At 23.3% G+C, this 25,591-nt stretch overlaps 2 protein-coding genes across 3 annotated transcripts in view; one reads left to right on the top strand and one right to left on the bottom strand.

Annotated features, from left to right (window-relative positions):
• Window positions 1-374, bottom strand: part of LOC117167893 (probable DNA helicase MCM9) — a 54,833-nt gene extending 54,459 nt beyond the window's left edge. Inside the window, exon 1 of one of the 2 annotated variants that reach the window (XM_033353132.1) lies at window positions 251-374. The gene's annotated coding sequence lies outside the window, so the exon portion shown is untranslated. The remainder of the gene's footprint in view (window positions 1-250) is intronic. The other variant, XM_033353128.1, reaches the window with a different exon arrangement.
• Window positions 311-25,478, top strand: LOC117167895 (nudC domain-containing protein 1-like). The gene is made up of 4 exons (XM_033353133.1): window positions 311-456; window positions 5,476-6,442; window positions 13,595-13,953; window positions 25,238-25,478. Exons 1-4 carry the CDS (start codon window positions 342-344, stop codon window positions 25,432-25,434), a joined length of 1,638 nt encoding a protein of 545 aa, XP_033209024.1. The 5' UTR covers window positions 311-341; the 3' UTR covers window positions 25,435-25,478.
• Window positions 25,479-25,591: the final 113 nt, after the last annotated feature.

Below are 25,591 nucleotides of genomic sequence, written 5' to 3'. Positions count from 1 at the left end.
TCCGTGAAACCCGTTAGCATAACCTTCAATTATTCAAAAATTAATCAAAAATTGGTAAAAGATTCTAAATATTTTGATCAGATTGCAACATAACAACATAACCTGAAAAAGTTGAATTTCAGACCAAAAACACTAAGATAATTCAAAATCGTTCAAGCTAAATTTTATTCAAGGAGATTTGATTATTTTAAACAAAAATCATTGGATTTAAATGTGTTTAAATGTCAATAAGGTCAATAAGGTAGCTTACTCTTCAGTTCCATGAAGTTTGTGACCGTGTTTACGTTTGGCTTGCGTCTGGTTTACGTCTGCTGTCCCAGAAAGAATTAAATGTTTAAAAAATGACGAAAATTATTGAACTTTGTCCAAATGAACGTCTCCTAAATCCCAATTTTGAGAAATACCAATTCTGCAATGAAGAAATTTCGATAGAAATTGAAAAACAACTTGAAAAAGGTGAGTTAACTTTTGTTATGTTTGAACATAACCTATATCATATATCACTTATTTTGTAGATTTTCTTTTGATTTTATATACAAATAATAAGTTTTTTGTAGATATTACATTTAAATATAATTTAAATTATTAAATCAATTATTATGACTGAACTATTATAGAAATGATTACAGATTTTCGATGTTTCTAACCTATAATATATTTTATTTTTTAAATGAACATCGATTATTATCAGATCTTATCATATTATTTAGTCTATCAATTATCAAATTTTTTGTTTGTTTATCTCAGGCTTTAGTTATCTTGTTTCTCTCTTTACTTAACTTGTTTGTTTTGAAATTTTATATTTTGGGGCTAAAAATTCAATTGTTTTGTAGAAAATTCAACTTTTTGTTTAAAAATGTAACCTTTGGCTGAAAAATTAATCTGTTTTGGTTCAAAATTCGTATATTTGAATTCGAAATTCAACTTTTCCTGTAGAAAATTGAATAATTTGGTTGAAAAAGGACTTTTTTTGTTGAAAATTCGTAATTTCGGATTAAAAATTCAACTGTTTTATAGAAAGTTCGTCTTTTTGACTTGAAAATACAGCAGTTTGCTTGAAAATTTTTTTCTTGGTTGAAAATTCAAATATTTTCGTAGAAAATTCAACTATATTCGATTGAAAATGAACTTTTTTGTTAAAAATTCGTATTTTCTGGTTAAGAATCCTAGTGTTTTGTAGAAAATTTGTCTTTTTGGTTTGAAAATTAAATAAATTTTTTGTCTAAAAAATCTCTCTTGGTGGAAAATTTAACTTTTCTGGTAGAATCTTTCAGCTATCAATTGAAAGTGAAATTTTTGTTAAAAAATTATATTTTTGGTCGAAAATTCGTCTTTTTGAATTCAAAATTCAACAATTTGGTTTTAAGCTTTTTTTAAAATAAAAATTCGTATTTTGAAATTGAAAATAGAACTCTTTTAGTAGAAAATTCCACTTTTCGATAAAAAATGCAACGTTTGGCTGAAAATTAATGTGTCTTAGGTGAAAATCCGTTTTTTTGAATTCCAGATTCAAAAGTTTGGTAGAAAATAAAACTATATGGTTGAAATGAATATTTTCGGGTTAAAAATTCAACTGTTTTGTAGAAATTTCCTCTTTTTGACTTGAAAATGTATCGTTTGGCTAAAAATTAATGTATTTTAGTTAAAAATTGGTCTTTTTGAATCGTTAATTCAACTATTTGGCTGAAAATTAACGTTTTTTATTGAAAATTCAACTTTTCGATTAAAAAAGCAACGTTTGGCTGAAAATTATTCCATTTTTATTGGGTTGATTTTTTTTTCTTGACTGAAATATTTTTTTTCATTGAAAATTTAACTGCATTGTTGAAAATTCGTCTTTTAAAATTGAAAATTCAACTCTTTTAGTAGAAATTTAAACTTTTTCATTAAAAATGCAACCTTTGGCTAAAAATTAATTGTTTGTTAAAAAATCGTTTTTGTGAATTGGAAATTCAACTTTTCTGGTAGAAAATATGGTTGAGAATAAACTTTTTTGTTGAAAATTTATATTTTTGGATTTAAATTTCAACAGTTTTGCAGAAAATTCAACTTTTCGATAAAAAATGCAACGTTTGGCTGAAAATTAATCTGTTTTAGTTACAAATTGGTATTTTCGAATCTTAAATTCAACTGTTCGATTGAAATTAAACTTTGCTAGCAATAAATATTTTTTGATCAAAAATTTAACTTTTCAACTTTTTTTTTTAATTTTCCTTTCTGTTTAGAAAATTCATCTCCTGCTATAAATTCCATCGTTTCTGGATAAAATTGATATTTTAGCTAAAAAAAAATCCATTAGATATTCTTTTTCTGCCCGAGAAATCTTTCTTGGCTGAAAATTTACCTTTTTTTTTAAAAGCTTATTTTTTTTAATTTGGAAATTCACCCCTTTTTGTAGAAATTTCAACTTTTTTGATTAAAAATGCAACTGTTTGTATAAAAAATATTCTATTTCGGTTAAGGATTTAATTTTTTCTTGATAATTCACTATTTTTTTGAAAATATATTCTTTTTAAGTAGAATTAAACTGGCCTTTCAATTTAAAATCAACATTTTTTGGTTAAAATATTAAATAATACCTTTTTTTATTGAGAGTTCATCTTTTTTTTGGTTCAAAATGGTTGAAAATTCGTTTTTTTTTTTCATCCTTCATGAAAAATGTCTCTATTTACCCTATTTTTAAAGAATTTCGGTTATTGGATTTAAAATCTTAAATCATAATTTACTAATTATTGGGAAAGCCTGAAATGAAATTTCTCCTCAGAGAAATAATCCAGATAATTATACCTCACGCGTTTCTAATTTTTAATATAATAAATTATGTTGCATTTTTTTTCTTGACTGAAATATATTTCTTGGATGAAAATTTAACTGCATTGTTGAAAATTCGTCTTTTAAAGTTGAAAATTCAACTCTTACTAGAAAACTTAACTTTTTTTATTAAAAATGCAACTTCTGGCAAAAAATTAACGCGTTTGTTAAAAAATCGTTTTTGTGAATTAGAAATTCAACTTTTCTGGTAGTAAATCTGGTTGTAAATTCAATTATTTTGTTGATAATTCGTCTTTTTAGTATACAAATGTAACTGTTTTGTTAACATTTTTTTTTGTTTCGAAAATTCAAGTTTTTCTATCAATTCCATCGTTTTTTGCTATAATTGATATTTTAGCTGAAAATTAATCCTCTAGATATTAATTAATTTGTTAGACATTCTTTTTCTGTCCGAGAATTCTTTCTTGGTTGAAAATTTACCTTTTTTTAAAGCTTGTTTTTTTATTCGGAAATTTACCTCTTTTGTTACAAATTTTAACTTTTTTTATTAAAAATACAACTGTTTGTATAAAAAATAATCTGTTTCGATTCAGGATTAAATTTTTTGTTGTTGAAAATTTCTCTGTTTTCTTGGAAATTCGTCTTTTTTGTTGTTGTTAAAATATCAAGTAATACCTTTTTTTATTGAGAGTTCATTTTTTTTTTGTTCAAAATGAAACAACCGTTGAACTACTTTTGTTGAAAATTGGAATATTTGGTTAAAAATGTGTTTTTCCTGGCTTAGTAATTAATTTTTTTCAACTGAAAATTTAATGTTTTGTTTGAAAATTCGTTTTTTTTTATCTTTCTTAAAAAATGTATTTACTTACCTTATTTTTAGATCATTTCGGTAATTGGACTTAAAAATTAAATTTTAAATCATAAAAGATATTTCAATCTTTTTTGTTTGAAAATTTAAGTGCATTATTGAAAATTTGTTTTTAAAGTTGAAAATTCAACTCTTTTAGTCGAAAATAAAACTTTTATTAAAAATGCAACCTTTGGTTAAAAATGAATTTTTTTTTGTTAAAAAATCGTTTTTATGAGTTGGAAATTCAACTTTACTGGTAGAAAATTCAATTATACGGTTGAAAATTAACTTTTTGGTTGAAAATTCATATTTTGGATTAAAAATTTAACAGTTTTGCAGAAAATTCAACTTTTCGATAAAAAACTCAACGTTTGGCTAAAAATTAATCTGTTTTAGTTTAAAATGGTTATTTTTTCTTCGTAAATTCAACTATTCGATTGCAAATGAACTTTGTTAGAAATAGATATTTTTTTTATCAAAAATCCAACTATTTTGTAGAAAAACTTGTCTTTTTAAATTAAAAATTCCACTTTTTTGGCAGAAGATTGAACTATTTAGTTGGGCGTGAACTTCTTTGTTGAAAATTTATATTTTCGGGTTGAAATGTGAACTTTTTTGTAGATAATTCGTCTTTTTAGTATACAAACTTAACTGTTTTATTAAAATTTTCACTTTTGTTTTGAAAATTCATCATGATTGACTATTTATTGAGAAAGCCTGAATTGAAATTGCTTCTCAAAGAAATAATCCAGATAATTTTACTTTATGTGTTTCTAATTTTGAATTTTTTATATAATAAATTGGGTTGAATTATTTTTCTTGGCTGAAATATCTTTTTTGGTTAAAATTTTAACTGCATTGTTGAAAATTCGTGTTTTAAAGTTGAAAATTCAACTCTTAGTAGACAATTAAACTTTTTTATTAAAAATGCAACGTTGGGCTAAAAATGGATTTTTTTGGTCAAAAAATTGTTTTTGTGAATTAGAAATTCAATTTTTCTGGTAGAAAGTTGAACTATATGGTTGAAAATCAACTTTTTTGTTGAAAATTCATAATCTCGGATTGAAAATTCAACAGTTTTGCAGAAAATTCAACTCTTCGATAAAAAAAATGCAACGTTTGGCTGAAAATTAATCTGTTTTGGTTAAAAATTCGGCTTTTTGATTTGAAAATTGAATTATTTTGTTTAAAATTCATATTTTTGGGTAAAAATTAAACCTTTTTTGTAAAAAATTAAAGTTTGTGATTAAAAATGCAACGTTTGGCTTAAAATTTATCTGTTTTAGTTAAAAATTTGTATTTTTGAATGGTAAATTCCACTTTTCTGGTAGAAAATTTAACTATTTGGTTGGGCGTAAACTTCTTTGTTGCAAATTTATATTTTCGGGTTGAAAATTCAACTTTTGCTATAAATTCTATCGTTTTTGGATATAATTTGTATTTCAGCTTAAAATTAATCCGTTAGACATTAATTAATTTGTTAGACATTCTTTTTCTGTCCGAGAAATCTTTCTTGGTTAAAAATTTACCTTTTTTTAAAGCTTTTTTTATTAAAAATACAACTGTTTGTATAAAAGATTATCTGTTTAGGTTCAGGATTAATTTTTTTTTTTTGCAAAATCACTGTTTTGTTGAAAATTCGTAATTTTTTTGTATCTTTTATGAAAAATGTCTGCATTTACCTTATTTTTAGAGCATTTCGGCCATTGGATTTAAAATCTTTAAATTATAATTTACTATTTATTGGGAAAACCTGAAATAAAATTGTTTCTAAAATAAAAATCTCGAAAATTGTATAAAATATCGATTATTTTAAATAATTATGTAAAATAATTATGTAAAATAATTTCCAGAGGTTTTGCATGTGGAATTAAGTCCCTCTCAGGAATCATGGCTTGAAGCAAGATTGTTTGCCCTTCACAATCATCTCTTCTTGAATCCCTTTGATGAATCTTGCTGGTTCGTCGATAAGACGGGAGTAGTATGGCGATTTACAAAAGCAGGAAATCTCGAAAAAATCCACACATTAAAACCATTGTCCGAATCCCAACCCAAATACAATCCATCAATCGGCTTTGCTTCCAACGAAATCACAGCCATCTCCAACGGAGGTAAAAATCTAGAATTTTTAATCGAAGACTCCCAGAATCAACCTTTCATTTTCGATGATGTCGATTCGGGAATTATCATGGATGTGCAACACATAAAGGAGAATTCTTCCCTCATTGTCAGTATCTACAGCGTTGTGGAATTCGAAACAAAAAAATCCTCTCGTTTAACTCTACTAACATACTCGTATAAAAAAGATGAGGGATCTTTGCCGATCTTGTCGCTATTCAGGAAACAAATTTTAAAAGTAAAAGGCACAGTCGAGTACATCTATGTGGAAAAGAATGGCAATTATTTTCATACTGCTAGTCAGGATCCAGTGGTTTTCGAGCATGATTCCCTTCATCCGATAGAAAAAGAACAAGAATCCCGAAGCGCTCAAGAGATTAAGATTCCAAAATATTGCTGGTCACAGGATGAAGATTCTCTCACGGTCTGGTTGAAAATTCCCGATAAATGCAGTAATATTCCGGCAAAAGTTGATGTTAACTCTACAAAAATATCCGTTGGGATGAAGGATGTGATTTTAATTGAAGGTGACACTCAGCACAAACTGGAATCTAATTTAGCGACTTGGAAAACGAAAGATGATACCCTGGAAATCGAGTTGACGAAATCTGAGAGTGGATTGATGTGGAGTGAACTTTTAAAAGGCGACACTGGTGGAGAATTTCTACCTAATGAAGCCTTGACAGAGGAAATTCACTCTAGGTAATTGTTTTTTTTTATATCTATAATATTATTTAATTGTTCGTTTTATTATTTGAAGGATTTAAAGATTAGAAATCGATTCTTTGTCGATTCTTTGAAATAAAATTTAAGGGGTTTTTCAGGTCTTTTCCTTTTTTTTTACATCAAATAATGAAATAAACGTTTGCTATACATGTAAAAAAGTGAGAGATTTCACTTTTTATTTTACAAAAATTTCTAAAGAAAACCGAATCATAGACAAATTCTTGAATTTTTTGCGAAGTTTGGGATTATTTTTAAATATTTGCAAAGTCTTCGAAATCTTTGTGAATGCGTTGGAATTTTTTTTAATATTGCGAACCTTAGTGAAAGCCTAAGATTTCCGTGAAATCTTTTGAAATTATTAAAAGCTTTTGTAAAATCTTTAAAGTCCTTGAAATTTTTATAAAGTCTTCAAAATATTTGTCAAATCTTTCATTTATCTTTGATTGTGAAAGCTTTTTTATTTATTTGAAATCATTAAATTCTTTGAAAATCTTCTAAATTTGTTTGAAACCTTTCGAAATCGTTTAATTTAAAAATTCTTTAAATCTTTTGAAATCTTTAGGAATCCTTTGAAATCTTTCTGAAAATTTTTATTATCATTTAAAATCACTGGAATATTAAAAAAAAAATTTTAATCTTTTTCAATCTTTAAAAATAATTAATATTGTTTAAAATATTTGAAATATTTTGAAATCTCTTGTACTGCATTCTTGTTCAGGGTGGCCGCTGGACCGGGAAATGACCGGGGAAAACCGGGAAATGACAGTGAATTTATTTTTTCACTGGAAATTTTACAAAATTTTTAAAATAAAAATTTTGTTCAAGTTTGATTTCAACCGTTTTTAAATAATTTCCTAAATTATGATTTTTATGAATTGTTATATTATTTAGTTTAGAATGCTTAATTCGAAAATCTTTCACTTTAAAAATTTTGCATTTTAGATTTTTAATTTTGAACCTTATGTTTTAATTTTAAGAATTTTAAAATGCAGTTTTAAAGGTTATAAAAATGAAAAATTAGAAGTTTTTAAAATCGAAGATTTTTTTAATTGAAAACGTGGTTTTATATTAAATTTAATAAATAAATATATTAATATATTATTTCTGTTAATTTTTTCAGCTATTAAAAATGTAGACGTGCGTTTTACTATTTTCAACTTAAAAATAAATCCATAATAATATAGTCATAATTAAATGGTTTTATTAAATTTAAAATATAGTGAGTTTAAATTATTTTTTTTCCAGTTAGTTTGAAATTTCTTGATGTAGAATAAGAATAAGTATTTAATATTTAGCAATATTTCACTGTTCATTTAAGATGAGTAAATTGAAAATAAATATTTAAAAGAAATCAATTTTAAACCGAATTGTTTTAAAGAGAAAGCTATGAATCTTTAGATTTTCGAAGAACTTTTAAACCTTTTACAATTTACAATTACTTGAAATTATTTCAAGTGATTTAAACGAATTGTGTTAACATATTTTTCAGAACTTCTAAATATATTTTAAAACTAATCGAAATTTTCCTACCATTTTTGAAAATCCAGCAAATTAAATGAAATCCCTAAAATCTTCCATGTTCTGCTTTGATCATTTTTTAAATCTTTTAAAACCTTCTTAAACTTTCTGTTACAATAATTTTTCAAAGTGAAAAATCATTTTCAATTTTCCTAACAATCTTAAGAAAATTTTTATTCTTTTGTAGTCTTTCACAATTCTTGAAAAAATTCCAAATTTTTTGTTTGAAATCTGCAAAAGTCTACATTTTATTTTAAATTCAGCTGTAAGTATTTCAAATGATTTCAAGTTTTAAATTTAATTCAAATCTTTTTAAAACTTTGATTTTTATGTTTAATTTACAGGATTTTCTAAAAGTTATAGAAAAACTTCAATTCATTTTGAAATATATTTAAAAGTTGTGACAAAAAATTCAAAAATTATTTTGAATTCGGAAAAATTTAAAACCACTTCTAGCTTTTTCAAGATTTTGAAATAAAATTTTGAAGCTTTTAAAGGATGCCTAGACTATTTAAAATAAAAATAATTTAACTTTTAATCACAGAAATGTTAAGTTAAAAAAGTTATTTCTCCATTTTTGATGTGTCTACCTAAAAATTATTAAAAATAATTTAATTTTGAACATTTTTTAAGTTCATTGCTTGATTCTTTAATTCAGAGTTCCAAATTTGTTTGAAACCTTTGGAAATCATTTAAAGTAATTAAAATCTTTTTGAAATCTTTGAAATCTAGTGTGGAAATCTTTGGAATTCTCGAAATCTTTTGAAATCCTTATAATTTCTTTGAAATATTTTTGAGATATTTCTGAAGTCTTTTGTATTCGTTTGAAATCACTGGAATATTTTTAATATTTGTGAAATCTCTCTGAGATTTTTTATAATCGTTTAAAATCACTGCAATATATGAAATCTTTTTTAAATCTTTTGAAATCTTCTAAAAAAAGTTGATATTGTTAAAAATATTTGAAATGTTTGAAATGTTTTGAAATCTCTTGTACTGCATCCTTCTTGAAATCCTTCACGTCCTTGAAAGCTTTGAAGTATACGAAAAGTTTGTGAAATCTTTTGAAATCCTTATAAAGTCTTTGAAATATTAGTAAAATCTTTCTGAAATCTTTTGTATTCTTTCACAATTATTGAAATATTTAAAACCTTAATGATATCTTGTGAAATCCTCTAAAAAATTCTTAAAAACTCCTTCTAAAAAATTTAAATCGTTTAAAATCGTTGTAATGTTTTGAAATTTTTTATATCTGGTGTACATTTTTGAACTTTTGAACTATTTGGTTAAAAATTTGTCTTTTTGTATTTGATAATGTATTGAAATATTCATAATTTTGATTGAAAATTTACATTTTTATTTAAAAATAAAACTACTAGGTTAAGAGTTTAATTAAATTTGTTTACAAAATAAATCTGGTTTTGTTAGTGGAAAAATAATTTTTTTAACTGAAAATTTAAATATTCTATTTTTGACTCAAAACTGATCTTTTTTAGTTCAAAATTCATCTATGTTTTTGAAAATTGGTCTTTTTCTATTGAAAATTCAGCTATTTGATTGAGAATTAATGTAATATTTTGAAAACTCTTCTTTTTGGTAAAAAATTATTTCTTTTTGTTGAAAATTCAAATTTCTACTTGAAAAGTTAGGAATTTGAAGCGGTTTGAATTGATTTTAATATATTGCCCACAATATTTTACCTTAATATGTTCTAAATTTTAAGTATTCAAAAAGTATTTTTAAAAATGTTGTTTGAATTTTTATTAAAATTGATGGACTGAGACAAATTCAAGAAATAATGAATTACGTTTTTAGTATTATTTCATTATTTATTTACTCTATCGTGCTAAAATATTTAATAACATCTTGTAATATTAATTAAATCTTTGATATTCTTAAAAGCTATAGAAACCCTTATTAATTCTTTGAAATCTTTGTAAAATATTTTAAAATCTTCAAAAAAAATTGAAATCGTTTAAAATCCTTGTTGAAATTTTGGAAAATCATGTAATCTTTTCAAATCCTCAAGAATCCTTTGAAATATTTCAGAAATCTTTTGTAGACGTTTGAAATCACTCGAATATTCAAAATCGTTGTTATTTTTTGAAATATTTGTCATGTTTGTAAAATATTTTAAAATTATTAATTATTAAAAATTTTTTTTGAAATTTCTAAATATCATTAAAACTGAGTCGAATATTTCCGAAATTTAAAAAAGTGCTGCAAATTTAAATAAATTGCCTTAAAATCTTCCGAATTTTGTTTTAATAATTTTGGAATTGGAAGTTTTTATGAAATCTTTTTAAATAATTTAAAAAATAAGAATCACTTTAAATATTCGCAGGAATCTTAAAAAAAAACTTATAATCTTGAAACCTTTCAAAATATTTTATTTAAAATTATTTTATTGGGCAATCTTAAAAATATATATTTTATTTAATTATTTTAAAAAAGTTTTAATTATATTTACAATTTTTTAATAACTTTTAAATATCTTTTAAAACGACTCGAGTTTTTTAAATAAAATTTTGAAAAAAATCTAACAATTTAAATAAATTGTCTTTAAATCTTCCGGATTCTTTTTTGATCATTTTGGAAATATTTTTTGCTTTGAAATCTTCTATATTCTTATCCAAAATTTTAGGAAACCCTTTGAAAACTTTATACAATCTTTTTAAATAAACTTTTAAAATTAATTATTAAAATGAAGACTCACTTCAAATATTCCCAGGAAACCTAAAAAATTTTTTTTATAATCTTGAAACCTTTCAAAATATTTTAAAAAATTGAAAATATTTTTTCTTAAATGAATGTTTTGCATTTTTTTAATATTCTCTGAAAATAAGTGCTGTAAAATGTAAAAAAAATCATTACAATTGAAATCCTCCTAAATCGATAATAATTTGTAATTCAAACGTTTAAAATCTCAAAATTGCCAAATTTGATATTAAGAGCCTTAATAGTCAGTTTTTAATTGCATAATTTTATATTTAAATATTCTTAAATGTTCCCTTTGAATTCTAAAACCACGATTGTTTTAATTAAATCCTTAAAAGATTTTGGTGTTAAGAAATGAACTGAAATATTTTCTGGATGAAAGTTCCACTTATAAAAAAAATTGTTTTTTATTGCAAATTCATTTGTTTTAGTACAAAATCGATCTTTTGTGGATAAAAATGCAACTATTTGGTAGAGAATTTAACTATTTTGTTAAAAATTCATCCTTTTTGGTTAAAAAAATTCGGCTTTTTGGATTGAAAATTCAATTTTTTTCGCAGAAACTTATTTTTTTGTAATAAAAATTCAATTTTTGATGTTACTGTGTTAACTAGAATCTTTTTTGGATGAAAACTCACCTTTTTTGTGATAAAAAATGCCTCTTCTTTAAGATAAATTTTATATTCTTTCATGAAAATGCAACTATTTGCTAGAGAATTCAACAATTTTGTTAAAAAGTCATTCTTTTTGGTTAAAAATTCGTCTTTTTGGTTTAAAAATTCTTTTCTTTTGTTGCAATTTGTCTTTTTAGGTTGAATATTCAACTATTATGTTCAAAATTCAATTATTTTGTTGAAATTTCGAGCATTTTGTTAAAGAGATATCTTTTAAAGTAGAAAAACTTTTTTTTAAATAAATTAATACATTTCAAAATTTTAAATCTGTATATGAAACACTGTAATTCCTGAATATTTCTGAGCTAGAAAATAATTTATATTCAACCGCTGAACTGTGATTCCCATCGCTTTTTAAATAATTAGTTAAATTGTGATCTTTTTCAATTATATATGTAATTCATTTTAGAATCCTTATTTCCAAAATCTTCCACTTTAACAAATTTTTGATTTTAGTGGTCAAGTATACATTTTATTTTAAAGAATTTTAAAATGCAGTTTTAAAGACTGAAGCCATTAAAAATTAGAAGCGTTTGAGATCGAAGATTTTAGATAAAAAAATATTTTTAGTTGATCAACTTTCAATATAAATTAATAGTGATTTTTAAAATTGAACTGCTCTTTAAGATTTAAAAATTGATTAATAATTAATTTTAGAAGACGATTCGAAATCTGTTTGCAATTTTAGAATTTCCAGTTTCTAACGTTTTAATACAATGTAAACGCCGGATTGAATCTTTATAAACTATTTTCAATTTTTAAAATAACATAAAAATAATACATTCGTAATCAATTAAAATTTTAATTGTCTTATTTAAAAAAATTTAATTTGTAAGTAAAAAATTGTGGAATTTCAGTGTAAACAGCCCACGGCCAATTTTAAAACAAAATGTAGATTTTGGCAGATTTCGAACAAAAAATTTAAAAGCTTTTTAAGAATTTTGAATGACTTCAGAAAATCAAAAAACATTTCCTATCAAAATTGAAAATTATTTTTAATTTAGTGATTATTTAAAAAGATTTAGAAAGGTTTACGAAATTATCAAAAATGAATTTGGAAGATTTTAAGGAAATTTATTTAATTTGGCAGAATTAAAAAAAAAATTAGAAAAAATTGGATTAATTTTAAGGGATGTCTAAAAGTTCTAAAATAATTACAAAAATAATGAAAAATTGGAAAAAAAATGTAAACAACATGCAGGTTTTTCAAGATTTTCATATAAAATTTGGAAGCATTTTAAGGATTTTTTAACTATTTGAAATATAAATAATTTAACTTTTAATTTAAGAATTGTTCAGTTTATAAAAGAATATAATCGTTTAATTTTTAGTGTTTCTGAATTAAAATTGATTTAAATGATATCATTTTGAACATTTTTAAATTCATTGATTGATTCTTCAATTTAGACTTTCGAGCATTGGAAATGATAACGTGCATTTATATTTTTAGAACTGAATCTTTGAACTCTACAATTTATAAAAGTTAAAAAATTTATTTTGCAGTTGAAGTACATTTAATTAAAGATTATTCAGCTTAAAAGTGTTAGTGGCTTCCATTTTACACGCGTACATTATTGAGCATTTGAATCAGATTTGAAAAGAAAATGATTGAATTAAAAAACTTTTAAACTTTAATTTTAAATATTAGAAATTCAAGAGTTCCGCTTTGAGTGCTTTCATTTGCAGCTCAGTTTTAATTCATTCAAATGGAAAAATGATTAGATTTAGAGTTAAACTTTTTAAATTTCATTGACCATGAAAAGTTTTTGCGCACCGGGAAAAAAAACGGGAATTTTTTTCTTGGATTAAAACGACCATTACCTAGTCTTTCTAGTTCCAGTTTTCAACACCAGGTGGCGAAATGGTAGACCACCATTCGCAATATATCGTCACAAATTCGATCGAGACGAAAGTAATAAAATTAAAGACTTGATGCCATGAAACATTCGATTTTTTGTTAAATAAACGAATATAATTATTTCAGTTTAAATTTTCTTACAATTTTGATGAAGCACTCATTTAAAATAAAGGAGATCATCAATAATTGATTCAAATTCCAATAATTTTAATGAATTAATATTAAATATTAAAAAATTTGTTATTGTAGAATTTTAAATTGTTTATGCTTTACTGCTAGTTTAACTAATTTTATTACGATTATTTTAACGTCTCTATTATAATGAATTAATTCATTAATGAATGAATTAATTTATTCTAGATTGGCCCACTTGTGTTCAGATCAGCCTGCAAAGGCGGAACAACCCGTGATGGGTTTTAATGCCGAGCAGCTCGAGGAATGTGACTTGGCAGGAAGGGAAAATGTTCTTCAAAGAGTTGACATGACTACTCACAGCACAAGTAATATTTCGATGCTTGGCAGCAGTAATTGTATACTTTTTACGCAGAAAATTCAGACTGGCCAGATGCTCTGTCTCAGGCACGATCATGATGGTTGTGTCTGGGTAACTAAACAATCTGACGACGAAAATTGGGACCCGGAACACGTTTGGACCTTCCCAGGTTTTGGTTACGTCGTAGCCAGCAAAACTAATAACAAGTTTTGCATTTCTCCTCCCAGTAAGAATTTTTTGTTTGTTTATTTACTTCTTGAGTGGGTGGAAAATTATTTGGAAATCACTAATAGCCTTTCATTTTTAGAACATGTTCAAAATTTGACACAGATCGATCTATATCATGATATCAATATTAATTAATTTTTCTGTGACTTAAATTAGGCTAATATGAAAATAAGAGTGTCTATTCAAATTATGAAATGTTGGAATGCCAAGTGACCGGGAATTTTACCAATTTTTAGGGAAAAAAATCTTTCCAGCTTTAACAGGTTTTTAAATAATTAGTTAATTTCTGATCTATTTCAATTGTGGGGTCATTCAGTTTAGAATTGCGTAATTTGAAAAGCTTTCATTTTAAAAATTTTCCATTTTTAATTTTTAAGTGTACATTTCAATTCAAAGACTTAAACAATAAAAAATTAGAAGTGTTTAAAATTGAAGATTTTGGATAAAAAAATTTTATTTGATCAACTGTGAATATAAATTAATTCATGATTTTTTAAATTGAATTGTACTTTAAGATTTGAAAATTAAACAATTGATCGTACAAGACGATTCAAAATCATTTCACAATTTCAGATTGTCCAGATTTTAACGTTAAAAAATTACACTGTCTCAATTGGAAAGTCTCATTAATTAAGCAAATGTAAACGCCGTATTGAAACTTTATAAACTATTTTAAATTTTTAAATAACTTCAAAATAATATATTTATAATTAGAAGCTCTTATTAAATTTTAAATATAATTTTACTCGAAAATATTCCATTTTTAAACGATGCAATTTGAAATATTTCAATTGAGAAAAAGAATAGTTACTTAATATTTAGAAATATCTGACTGTTAGTTTAAATTCAGTAATTATAAATTAAATATTCAAAACTAAACAAAAAAAAACTAAACTTTGAACGTTAAAATTTTAATTGTTCTTTTCACAGGGTGGCCATTTTAATCGACGAAATAAATTCCCGGTCATTTCCCAGTTTTTTCCCGCTTCGCAAACTTTTTTTGCAGTCAATAAAATTTAAAAAATGGAACACTAAAGCTAAAAAAAATTCCACTTGAGGTAATAAAAATTGTGCGTTATCATTTTCAATGTTATAAATTAAAAAATCAATCAATGAACTTTAAAATTTTCAAAATTATATAATTTTAAGGAATTTTAAACTAGAAACATCAAATATTGAAAAATTCAAAAATTTTTAACTGAACACTTCTTAAATTAGAAATTCAATTATTTTCTTTTTAAATAGTTTAAACGTCCTTGGAAAGCTTCAAAATTGTGAGAAATCTAGAAGTTGTTTTAAATTTAAAATTATTTTGGAAATTTTTTTCAGAACTTCTAAATATCTGTCAAAATTAATTCAATTTTTTATAAAATTTTAAGAAAATCCTGCAAATTTTAGAAAATTTTTTGCAATTTGAATGTATATATAACAATTGAATATTTATTATTCATAGACGAAATTTCAGTCATTTAAAGAGATATGTAGACGTTTTTCAAGAATTGTGAAAGGCTTCAAAATAATAAAACCACTTTCATTTTGAAAAATTATTTTAAGAGAATATTTTGAAAAAGTTTTTCAAAGATTTAAAGAAAATTTTCAAAAAAGATTCTAGAAGATTTGAAGGAAACTTTCATAAAATTTTCATGATAATTTTAAATCTTTTTAAAACTCCTAAACATCTCTTAAATTTACTTAAATTTTTTCTACAAATGTTTATTTGTAAATTATATATCAAAAATAAAAAATTTCACTTAAAAATTAAGCAATTTTCAAATAAAACAATTAAAATTGTAACGTTTAAAGTTTAAAGGCTCTTCGAAATTTTAACGATTCCAGGTTTTCTATGTCAAAAAATTAAATTAAAGATTCTTTACATTTAAATATTTGGTTTCAATTTACTTGTCTTAAATAAAAATTCAAATATTGCTAAATATTCAATAATTAATTTTTTTTTTTAATTAAAAATTTCAAATTAAATGGGTTAAAAATTGTATATTTTAGACTGAAACAATTTTTTAAGTGTAATAAAATTCTGTAATTAAAAATATATTATTACGAATTTATTTTTAAGTTGAAAATAGTTTATAAACTTTCAGTCACATCTTCACCTTTATTTAATGACTAAGACTTTCAAATTGAAATCGTTTATGTTTTCGCGTTAAAATCTGAAAATTTTTAAATTTTGAACTGGTTTAAAATCGTTTTGTCAAATCGTTATTGTTCACTTTTTATTATTTACAGTACAGATAAATTGAAAAAATTATTTGTTTATTAAATAAAAATGTTTTTTTATCCAAAATTTGCAACATCAAAGGCTTTTATTTTTTATTTGTTCAAGTCTTTATAAGAAAGCATTTAAAAAATTTTTTAAATTAAAAATGTAAGCTTAGAAACAAAAATTTTAAATGGAAAATTTTTAAAGTAAAAATATTTTGAACTACGCATTGTAAGCTAGATAATAGCATATTTGAAAGACATAACAATTCAACTAATTATTTAAAAACTGTTGAAATCGAGCGTGGACAGATTTTTCTTCTACAAATTTTTAAAATTTCCAGTCTAAAAAAAATTCACTGTCATTTCCCGGTCCAGCGGCCATCCTGTATTTAACAAAATTTAATTTATAAGAAAAATGGTTGAAATTTGATGTATAAATAACAATTGAACATCTATTATTTTTAGAAAAAACTTAAAATTACGTTAAAATTTACAATGACTTCAAATAATTTAAACGAAGTGTCTACGTGTACCGACAAAATCCGACTATTCGTACCAAAATTTCGATGCAAATAGCTCAAGGTCTAATTTTTAAAAAAATATACATTTTGGCAGATTTCGAAAAATAATTTAGAAGCTTTTTAAGAATTTTAACAGGCTTCAGAAGAAGAAAAACCATTTCCTAGGAAAATTGAAAATGATTTTTTATTTCGAACAATTAATTTTGAAAGAATATTTAAAAAGATTAATAACGATTTACATAATTTTCAAAAATGATTAATAATAATTCTGACTTGGAACCGGGAATTTTCAAATTTTTAAAAATTCCAAACTAGTACTGGAAATTTCCGAAAAGGAGAAAAATTCTGAATTTAACAGAAACTTTTTCCAAAGAATTCTAATTTTGAGTTGAATCAGGGAATTTTTTAATTTAAATCAATTCCAAACTGGAAGAGGGCATTTTTTTAAAAAATGAATTCTAATTTTAAGTTGAAATTGGATATTTTCAAAAAAAATTTAAATTATGAATTTTAATAGGGAATTTTACTAAAAAATTATAATTCCTAACTGAAGCAGAGAATTTTCGAAAAGTATTAAAATTCCGGATTTGAAGAAGGAATTTTCAATTTTTAACCAATTTTGAGTTGGAACTAGAATTTATCCAGGAGAATAGCAATTCTGAATTGAACATTATATTTTTCGAAAAAAAAATTAAATTGTGAAATGGAAAAGGGAATTTTACAAAAAAAATTATTATTTTTACAATAGGTTGGAATAGAGAATTTTCCAAAAGAATTAAAATTCTGGATTTGAATAGGCAACTTTTCGACAACAATTAAAATTTAATTTAAAATTGTTCAGTTGACCGTGAAAAATGTTTGCGAACCGGGAAAAAATTGGGAATTTTTTTCTTTGATTAAAACGGCCACCCTGAATATATTTCATTTAGAAAGCTTTTACAAATAATGTTGCAAGATATTATTTAATATGACACCATCGATTAATTAAAAAAATTAAATAATAATAAAAAATCATTTCTTGAATTTCTTTTTAAATTCCTAACTTTTCAAGTTAAAATATTAAATTTTCAATAAGATACATTAATTTTCTACCAAAAAGATGCGATTTTTTAACAAAAATGGATGGATTTTTAATTAAAAAATATCAATTTTTATGGAAATAGTTGAATTTTCAACTAAAAACAACAAATTTTAAATGAAATAGTTCAATTTTAAACTAAAACAGATCAATTTGACAAAAAAAGGAATATTTAAATATTATTCAGTTAAAAAAATTAACTATCAACCGTACTGATGAATTTTTAAATAAAAAGATGACTCCTCAACTGGAATAGTTGAATTTTAAACAAAATATGAATTTTCAACTAAAATGATGAATGTCCAACTGTAATAGTGGAGTTTTCAACCAAGCAGATAAATTTCTACTAAAAAATACGATTTTTCAACAAAATATATGAATTTTTAAGCGAGAAAGATAAATTGTCAACCAAAAATTGAATAGTTTTCAGTTAAAAAAAATTATTGTTCAACCAATGAGATGAATTTTCGACTAAAATGATGAAATATTCAATCAAAATAGATTTTCAGTTTGAAAAGCGTAATTTTTAAACAAAAAAACAACGAAATTTTAATAACTTAATTACATTTTCAAAGAGAGATTGGAATATTTGAATTTTTAATGAACAAGATTATTTTTCAACCAAGATTAATTTCTACCAAAAAAGACGAATTTTAAACCAAAAATTAAATAGTTAAATTTTTAGTTTAGAAAATATATTTTCAACCAGAAAAGAATTTTTAACTAAAATTGTAGAAACTGGAATAGTTACATTTTCAGTAAAAGAAAATTTATAATTTGCAAAAAATAATAATTAAATTTTTAAATAATGTGATGAATTTTCAACCAAAATAATGAATTTTTAACTCAAATGAGGAATCTTTAGCTAGAATAATTGAATTTTTAACCAAAAGGATGGATTGTCAAACAAGAAGTTTAATTTCTACCAAAAAAGATAAATTTTCTACCAAAAATACAAATTTTCAGCTAAAAAAGAGATTTTTTCAATTAAATATTTTAATTTACAATCAGAAAAAGCTTAAGCGTTGAATTTTTAAGCAAAGGTACTTTAATTTTCAAACAAAATTAAATTTTATATTGCAATCATCCAAAAAATAAGCACGCTTTCGAGAAAATTCCCGGTCTATTCCCGGTTTTCCTGCTTAAAAAATGTATTTCAGTTTTTAATGGTATTGTCTTCGAGAAACTAAAAAATATTAGATGCTTATCAAACTAATGGCTCAATTTTCGAATATAAAAGATTAGTTTTCACCAAAAAATGGATTATTTACATTTTAAGTTTAAAAAATGAATTTTTCACAACAAAAAAACTGTCAGGTGAATTGTAAAATAAAATAAAGTAATGAATTATTGACTGGAATAATGGAATTTTCGAATACAAAGGTGAATTTTCAAACAATAATATTAATTATCTACCAAAAAGACGATTTTTCAACAAAATATACATTTTTATTGAAATAGTTGAATTTTCAACTAAAAACAACAAATTTTAAACGAAATAGTTCAATTTTAAACTAAAACAGATCAATTTGACAAAAAATGGAATATTTAAATATTTTTCACTTTAAAAAAATTAACTATCAACCGTACTGATGAACTTTTAAATTAAAGACTGACTCCTCAACTGGAATGGTTGAATTTTCAGTAAAAATAAATTAATTTCCGGTCAAAGAAAAAAAGAAAGTTCTATTTTTTAGCTAAAAAGAAATGTTTCAACCAAACTGATAAATTTTCAACTAAAATTATGAATCTTCAGCTGTAATGGTTTGAAAATTCGACTATTTGGTTTAAAATTGCAAATTAAAAATTTTGAAAGATAAGCTATTTTGTTGATAATTCAACTTTGGCTATTCTATCTACAAGTAACTGTTTTTGTTTATAATTCAAATGATTTGTATAAAATTCGTCTTTTTGGCTTATAAATTCAAAAATTTCGTAGAACATTAAACTGTTTTATTGGAAAATAATTTTTTTTCCTTAAAAAATCATATTTTCAGATCAAAAATTCAACTGTTTTGAAGAAAATTACGTTTTAGAATTAAAATTTAACTATTTGGTTGACAATTTGTCTTTTTGGTTGAAAATTAACATTTAAGTTGAAAATTCATACTATCAGGTGGAAAAGTATCCTTTTTATTGAACATTTCTAATTTTCACCTTTAAATTCCACAATTTGGCAGAAGTTTGATCTGTTTTTCGTTGAATTCCGTTTTTTAATTAATTTTTTTAAATTGAAACTTTAAATATTCCATTTTCGGCTGCCAATCGGCATTTTTAAGTTAAAAATTCAACTATTTAGTTTATAAATAACTTTTTTTGTTAAAAATTCATATTTTTGAGTTTAAATATTACCTGTTTTGTTAAAAATTCTTCTTTTTGGTTTGAAAATACAAGATTCTGGCAAAAAGTTAATTTTTGATTGGAAAATAATTTTTCTTCTTGAAAATTCACATTTACAGATTGAAAATTTCAGATTCAAAATTCAAACGCTGTGTAAACAATTCTTTTTTTTTTGACTTTCAAATTCAAGAATTTAGTAAATAAATTAAACTATTTGGTTGCAAAGTCATTTTTTTCTTGAAAATTTAAATCATTGCGTTAAAAATTCATATTTTTGGGTTAAAATAACTGTATTAACTGTTTTGTAGAAAATTGATCTTTTTGACTGCAAAATTAGATTTTTTCTTTGAAAATTTATATTTTCAGGTTGAAAATTCAAATACTTTGTAGAATATTCCTCTTTTCGGCTTGAAAATTCAAGAATTTGGTATAAAATTACAACTATTTGGTTGAAAAATCATTTTTTTCTTGACCAATTTATATTTTTGGATTGAAAATTTCACTTTTTTTAGAAAATTCGTCTGTTTCGTTTGAAAAATCAAAATTTGATTGAAAAATAAACTGCTTTAAAATTCGTCTTTTTGGTGGAAAATTAACATTTTTCTTAAAAGTTCGTCGTTTTGGCTTGAAAACTAAGAATTTGGTACAAAATTCAAAAATTTGTTTGGATATAAATTTTTTTATCATGAAAATTTAACTGTTTTGTAGAAAATTCCTCTTCTTGGGTTGGAAATTCAAGAATTTGGTATACAATTACAACTGTTTAGTTGAAAAATAATTTTTTTCTTGAGCAATTTATATTTTTAGGTGGAAAATTGAACTTTTTTTTTTGAAAATTAATCTGTTTGGCTTAAGAATTTAACATTTGGTTGAATACATTCATTTTTATCGAAATAGTTGAATTTTCAACCAAAAAGTTTAATTTCTACAAAAAAAAAAACGATTTTTCAACAAATAATATGAATTTTTAAACGAAAAAGATCAATTGTTAACCAAAAATCTAATAGTTTTCAGTTTAAAAAAATTATTATTCAACCAAAGAGATGAATTTACAGCTAAAATAATGGAATATTCAATCAAAATAGATTTTCAGTTTGAAAAAATATATTTTTTAAACAAAAAAATCTAATAATTTTTAATCAATTATTTACATTTTCAAAGATAGTGATTAATTTTTCATTAAAATTATAAATCATCAACTGGAATAATTGAATTTTTCGCCAACAAGATTACTTTACAAACAAGATTAATTTCTCCCAAAAAGGACGAATTTTCAATCAAAAATTGTATAGTTACATTTTTAGTTTAGAAAATATATTTTCAACCAGAGAAAAATGTTCAACTAAAATGGTGAAGAATTAAACTAGAATAGTTACATTATCAGTCAAACAAAAAATTCAGTTTGCAAAAAAGAATAGTTAAATTTACAACTAAAATAATGGAATATTCAATCAAAATAGATTTTTAGTCTGAAAAAACCTAATTTAAAAAAAAAACAACGAAATTTTAATAACTTAATTACATTTTCAAAGATAGTGATTAATTTTTTAATTAAATTATGTATCATCAACTAGAATAATTGAATTTTTAACCAAAAATATGAGTCTTTAACCAGAAAAATTAATTTCTACAAAAAAAAACGATTTTTCAACAAAATATATGAATTTTCAAGCGAAAAAGATGAATTGTCAATAAAAAATGGAATATTTTTCAGTTTAAACAAATTATTGTTAAACCAAAGAGATGAATTTACAACTAAAATAATGAAATATTAATCAAAGTAGATTTTCAGTTTGAAAAAGCATTATTTCTAAACAAAAAAACAACGAAATTTTAATAACTTAATTACATTTTCAAAGATAGTGAATAATTTTTAAATTAAATTATGAATCATCAACTGGAATAATTGAATTTTCAACCAAAAAGATTAATTTTTACAAAAAAAAAACAAACGAAAAACGTTTTTTCAACAAAATATATGAAATTTTAAGCGAAAAAGATCAATTGTCAACGAAAAATTGAATATTTTTCAGTTAAAAAATAATTATTGTTCAACCAAAGAGATGAATTTAAATCTAAAAAAATGGAATATTCAATCAAAATAGATTTTCAGTTTGAAAAGCGTAATTTTTAAACAAATAAACAACGAAATTTTAATAACTTAATTACATTTTCAAAGATAGTGATTAATTTTTAAATTAAATTATGAATCATCAACTGGAATAATTGAATTTTCAACCAAAAAGGTTAATTTCTACAAAAAAACAAACAAAAAACGTTTTTTCAACAATATATATGAATTTTTAAGCGAAAAAGATCAATTGTCAACGAAAAATTGAATATTTTTCAGTAAAAAAATAATAATTGTTCAACCATAGAGATAAATTTAAATCTAAAAAAATGGAATATTCAATCAAAATAGATTTTCAGTTTGAAAAACATAATTTTTAAACAAACGAACAACGTAATTTTAATAACTTAATTACATTTTCAAAGATAGTGATTATTTTTCAACCAAATATTGAATAATTAAGTTTTTAGTTTAGAAAATATATTTTCAGCCCGGTAAGAATTTTTAACCAAAGTGTTAGATTATTAAACTGGAATAGTTACATTTTCAGTAAAATAAAAAATATAATTTGCCAAATAAGAATAGTTATAGATCAATTTTCTAATAAAAAAAAAGACAAATTTTCAACTAAAAAAGAGAATTTTTCATTCAAATATTTAAATTTTTAATCATAAAAAGCTTAATTTGCCCAAAAAAATACGACTTTTTAAGATGAGTTACATTTTTATTTTACAATCGAGAAAAAAAAGTAGATCAGAGTGTTGAATTTTCACGCAAGAGTACTTTGATTTTGAACTAAAATTCAGTTTTATATTGCAATTATAAAAAAAAAGTAAATAAATAAAATCGAAAAAGCTCTCGAAAAAAATCCCTGTCAATTCCCGGTTTTCCAGCTTAAAAAATTTCTTTCAGTTTTTAAAGGTTATATTTTTCAACGCGGAACCTCAGGATACTGATCGATTTGTTTCAAATTTTACACAAAATGCACCTAGAATTAAAATTTTCACAGGGCGGTTGCTGAACCGGGAAACCAGGAAATGACCAGGAATTTTTTGCGACCGGGAAAAACTGGGAAATGACAGTGATTTTTTTTACCATGAATTTTACAAATTTGTAGAAGAAAAATCTGTCCACGTACGATTTTAACAGTTTTTACATAATTAGTTGAATTGTTATGTTTTTCAATTATGCTATTATTTAGCTCACAAAGCGTAATTCAAAATTTGTTTACTTTAAACATTTTTCATTTAAAATTTTTATTTCTAAGCGTACATGTTTAATTTAAAGAATTTTTCAATGCTTTCTTAAAGACTTGAACAAATAAAAAATAAAAACTGTTGGATAAAAAACATTTTTATTTAATAAATAAATGTATGATTTTATTAAATTTAAAATATTGTTTTGGTCTAAAATATTCAATTTTTAACCCATTTAATTTCAAATTTTTATTAAAAAAAAAGATTAATTATTGAATATTTAGCAATATTTGAATTTTTATTTAAAACAAGTAACTTGAAACCAAATATTTAAATGTAAAGAATCTTTAACTGAATTGTTTGACATAGAAAACCTGGAATCGTTAAAATTTCGAAGAGCCTTTAAACTTTGAACGTTACAATTTTAATTGTTGTGTTTCAAAAATGCTTAATTTGTAAGTGAAATTTTTCAATTTTGATGTATAATTTACAAATTAACATTTGTAGAAAAAATTTGAGTAATTTTAAAGATGTTTAGGAGTTTTAAAAAGATTTAAAATTATCATGAAAATTTTAGAAAGTTTTCTTAAAATCTTCTAGAATCTTTTTTGAAAATTTGGTTAAATCTTTGAAAAACTTTTAAAAAAGATTCTCTTAAAATAATTTTTCAAAATGAAAAATTATTTTTAATTTTCCTATGAATCTACATATCTCTTAAAATTACTCAAATTTTGCCTGCAAATAATAAATGTTGAATTGTTATTTATACATCCAAATTGCAAAGAAATTGTCTAAAATTTGCCGGATTTTCTGATAATTGTAGAAAAAATTTAATTAATTTTGACAGATATTTAGAAAAATTTAAGAAATTTAAATTAGAACATAATCCAAATTAAAAATCTCATTTAACGTCCAATAATAAAATTGATGCAAAAACAAGAATCCAACGACCAAATTTGGACCACAACAAATAAACAAAAACCAAAAATACTATTGTAATCTGAAAAAAAACAAAAAACAAATAAAATTTTCGGACAAAAATAAAAAAGTGGAAACAAAAATGTGAAGGCAGCCAACCACATCCCCTTCCTTCTCTTTTTCCTTCTTTCGTCTTTTTTATTTTTATTATTATCAAATTACAGTAAAATAAAAAAAACATTAATAAATAAATAAAATTTCATTACCAACGTTTCGGTACTGGTAATGCAATTTTATTTATTTATGTTTCATTTTTATTTTATTGTAATTCGATGATAATAAAAATAAAAAAGACGAAAGAAGGAAAAAGAGAAGGAAGGAGATGTGGTTGGCTGCCTTGTCATTTTTCTTTCCTGTTTTTTATTTTTGTCCGAAAATTTTATTTGTTTTTTTTTCAGATTACAATAGTATTTTTGATTTTTGTTTATTTGTTTAAAAAGAAAATAATTGAATTTCTAGTATAAGAAGTGCTCAGTTAAAATTTTTTCAATTTTTTAATATTTCATGTTTCTAGCTTAAAATTCCTTAAAATTATATAATTTTGACAATTTTAAAGTTAATTGATTGATGTTTTAATTTAGAGCATTGAAAATGATAACGGGGATTTATATTTTTTTATATTGAAAAATGTTAGTACCCTCAATTTTATACGTGAACATTATCAAGTGAACAATTTTTTAGCTTTATTGTTCCATTTTTTAAATTTCATTGACCATGAAAAATGTTTCCGAACCGGGAATAAACCGGGAATTTATTTCGTCGATTAAAACGGCCATCCTGTTTTCAGGATCAGGCTTTTTTGGTTTTCCATTTTGTCTCTTTTCGACCCACTCAATTAACTACTACTAAAACTACTAAAACCTGAAAATCTTTGCCTCCAGATGGATCTTTCGTCGCAATAGTGGAACATACGCGACACGCATTTATTTACCAAAAACCAGAAAACGATGCGGCAATCGCAAAACAGCGAATCATCGATTTCAAAAGTAGAACTCTGCCGATCCTCGGCGCAGCAGGTTTTGACAAATATTTCATAGTATTAACAAAAGATCGGCTATATCGATTTCGAGTTTATTAATATAATAATCTAAGCATTTACAAATACATGATTTAAGCCTCATATATACAGTGTTTTTATATACACATGACTTTGAATAGGCTTGCACAAGCTAATTCGTCGTAGAAAAAACTCTAATATTACAGGAATTTACTAAGGAAACTTGTAGTTTTGTCAA

Source organism: Belonocnema kinseyi, chromosome 2 (assembly GCF_010883055.1).
Source record: "Belonocnema kinseyi isolate 2016_QV_RU_SX_M_011 chromosome 2, B_treatae_v1, whole genome shotgun sequence".
Lineage (NCBI taxonomy): Eukaryota > Metazoa > Arthropoda > Insecta > Hymenoptera > Cynipidae > Belonocnema > Belonocnema kinseyi.
Note: the sequence above shows the minus strand (reverse complement) of the source record. Positions and strands in the feature narration are given on the sequence as shown.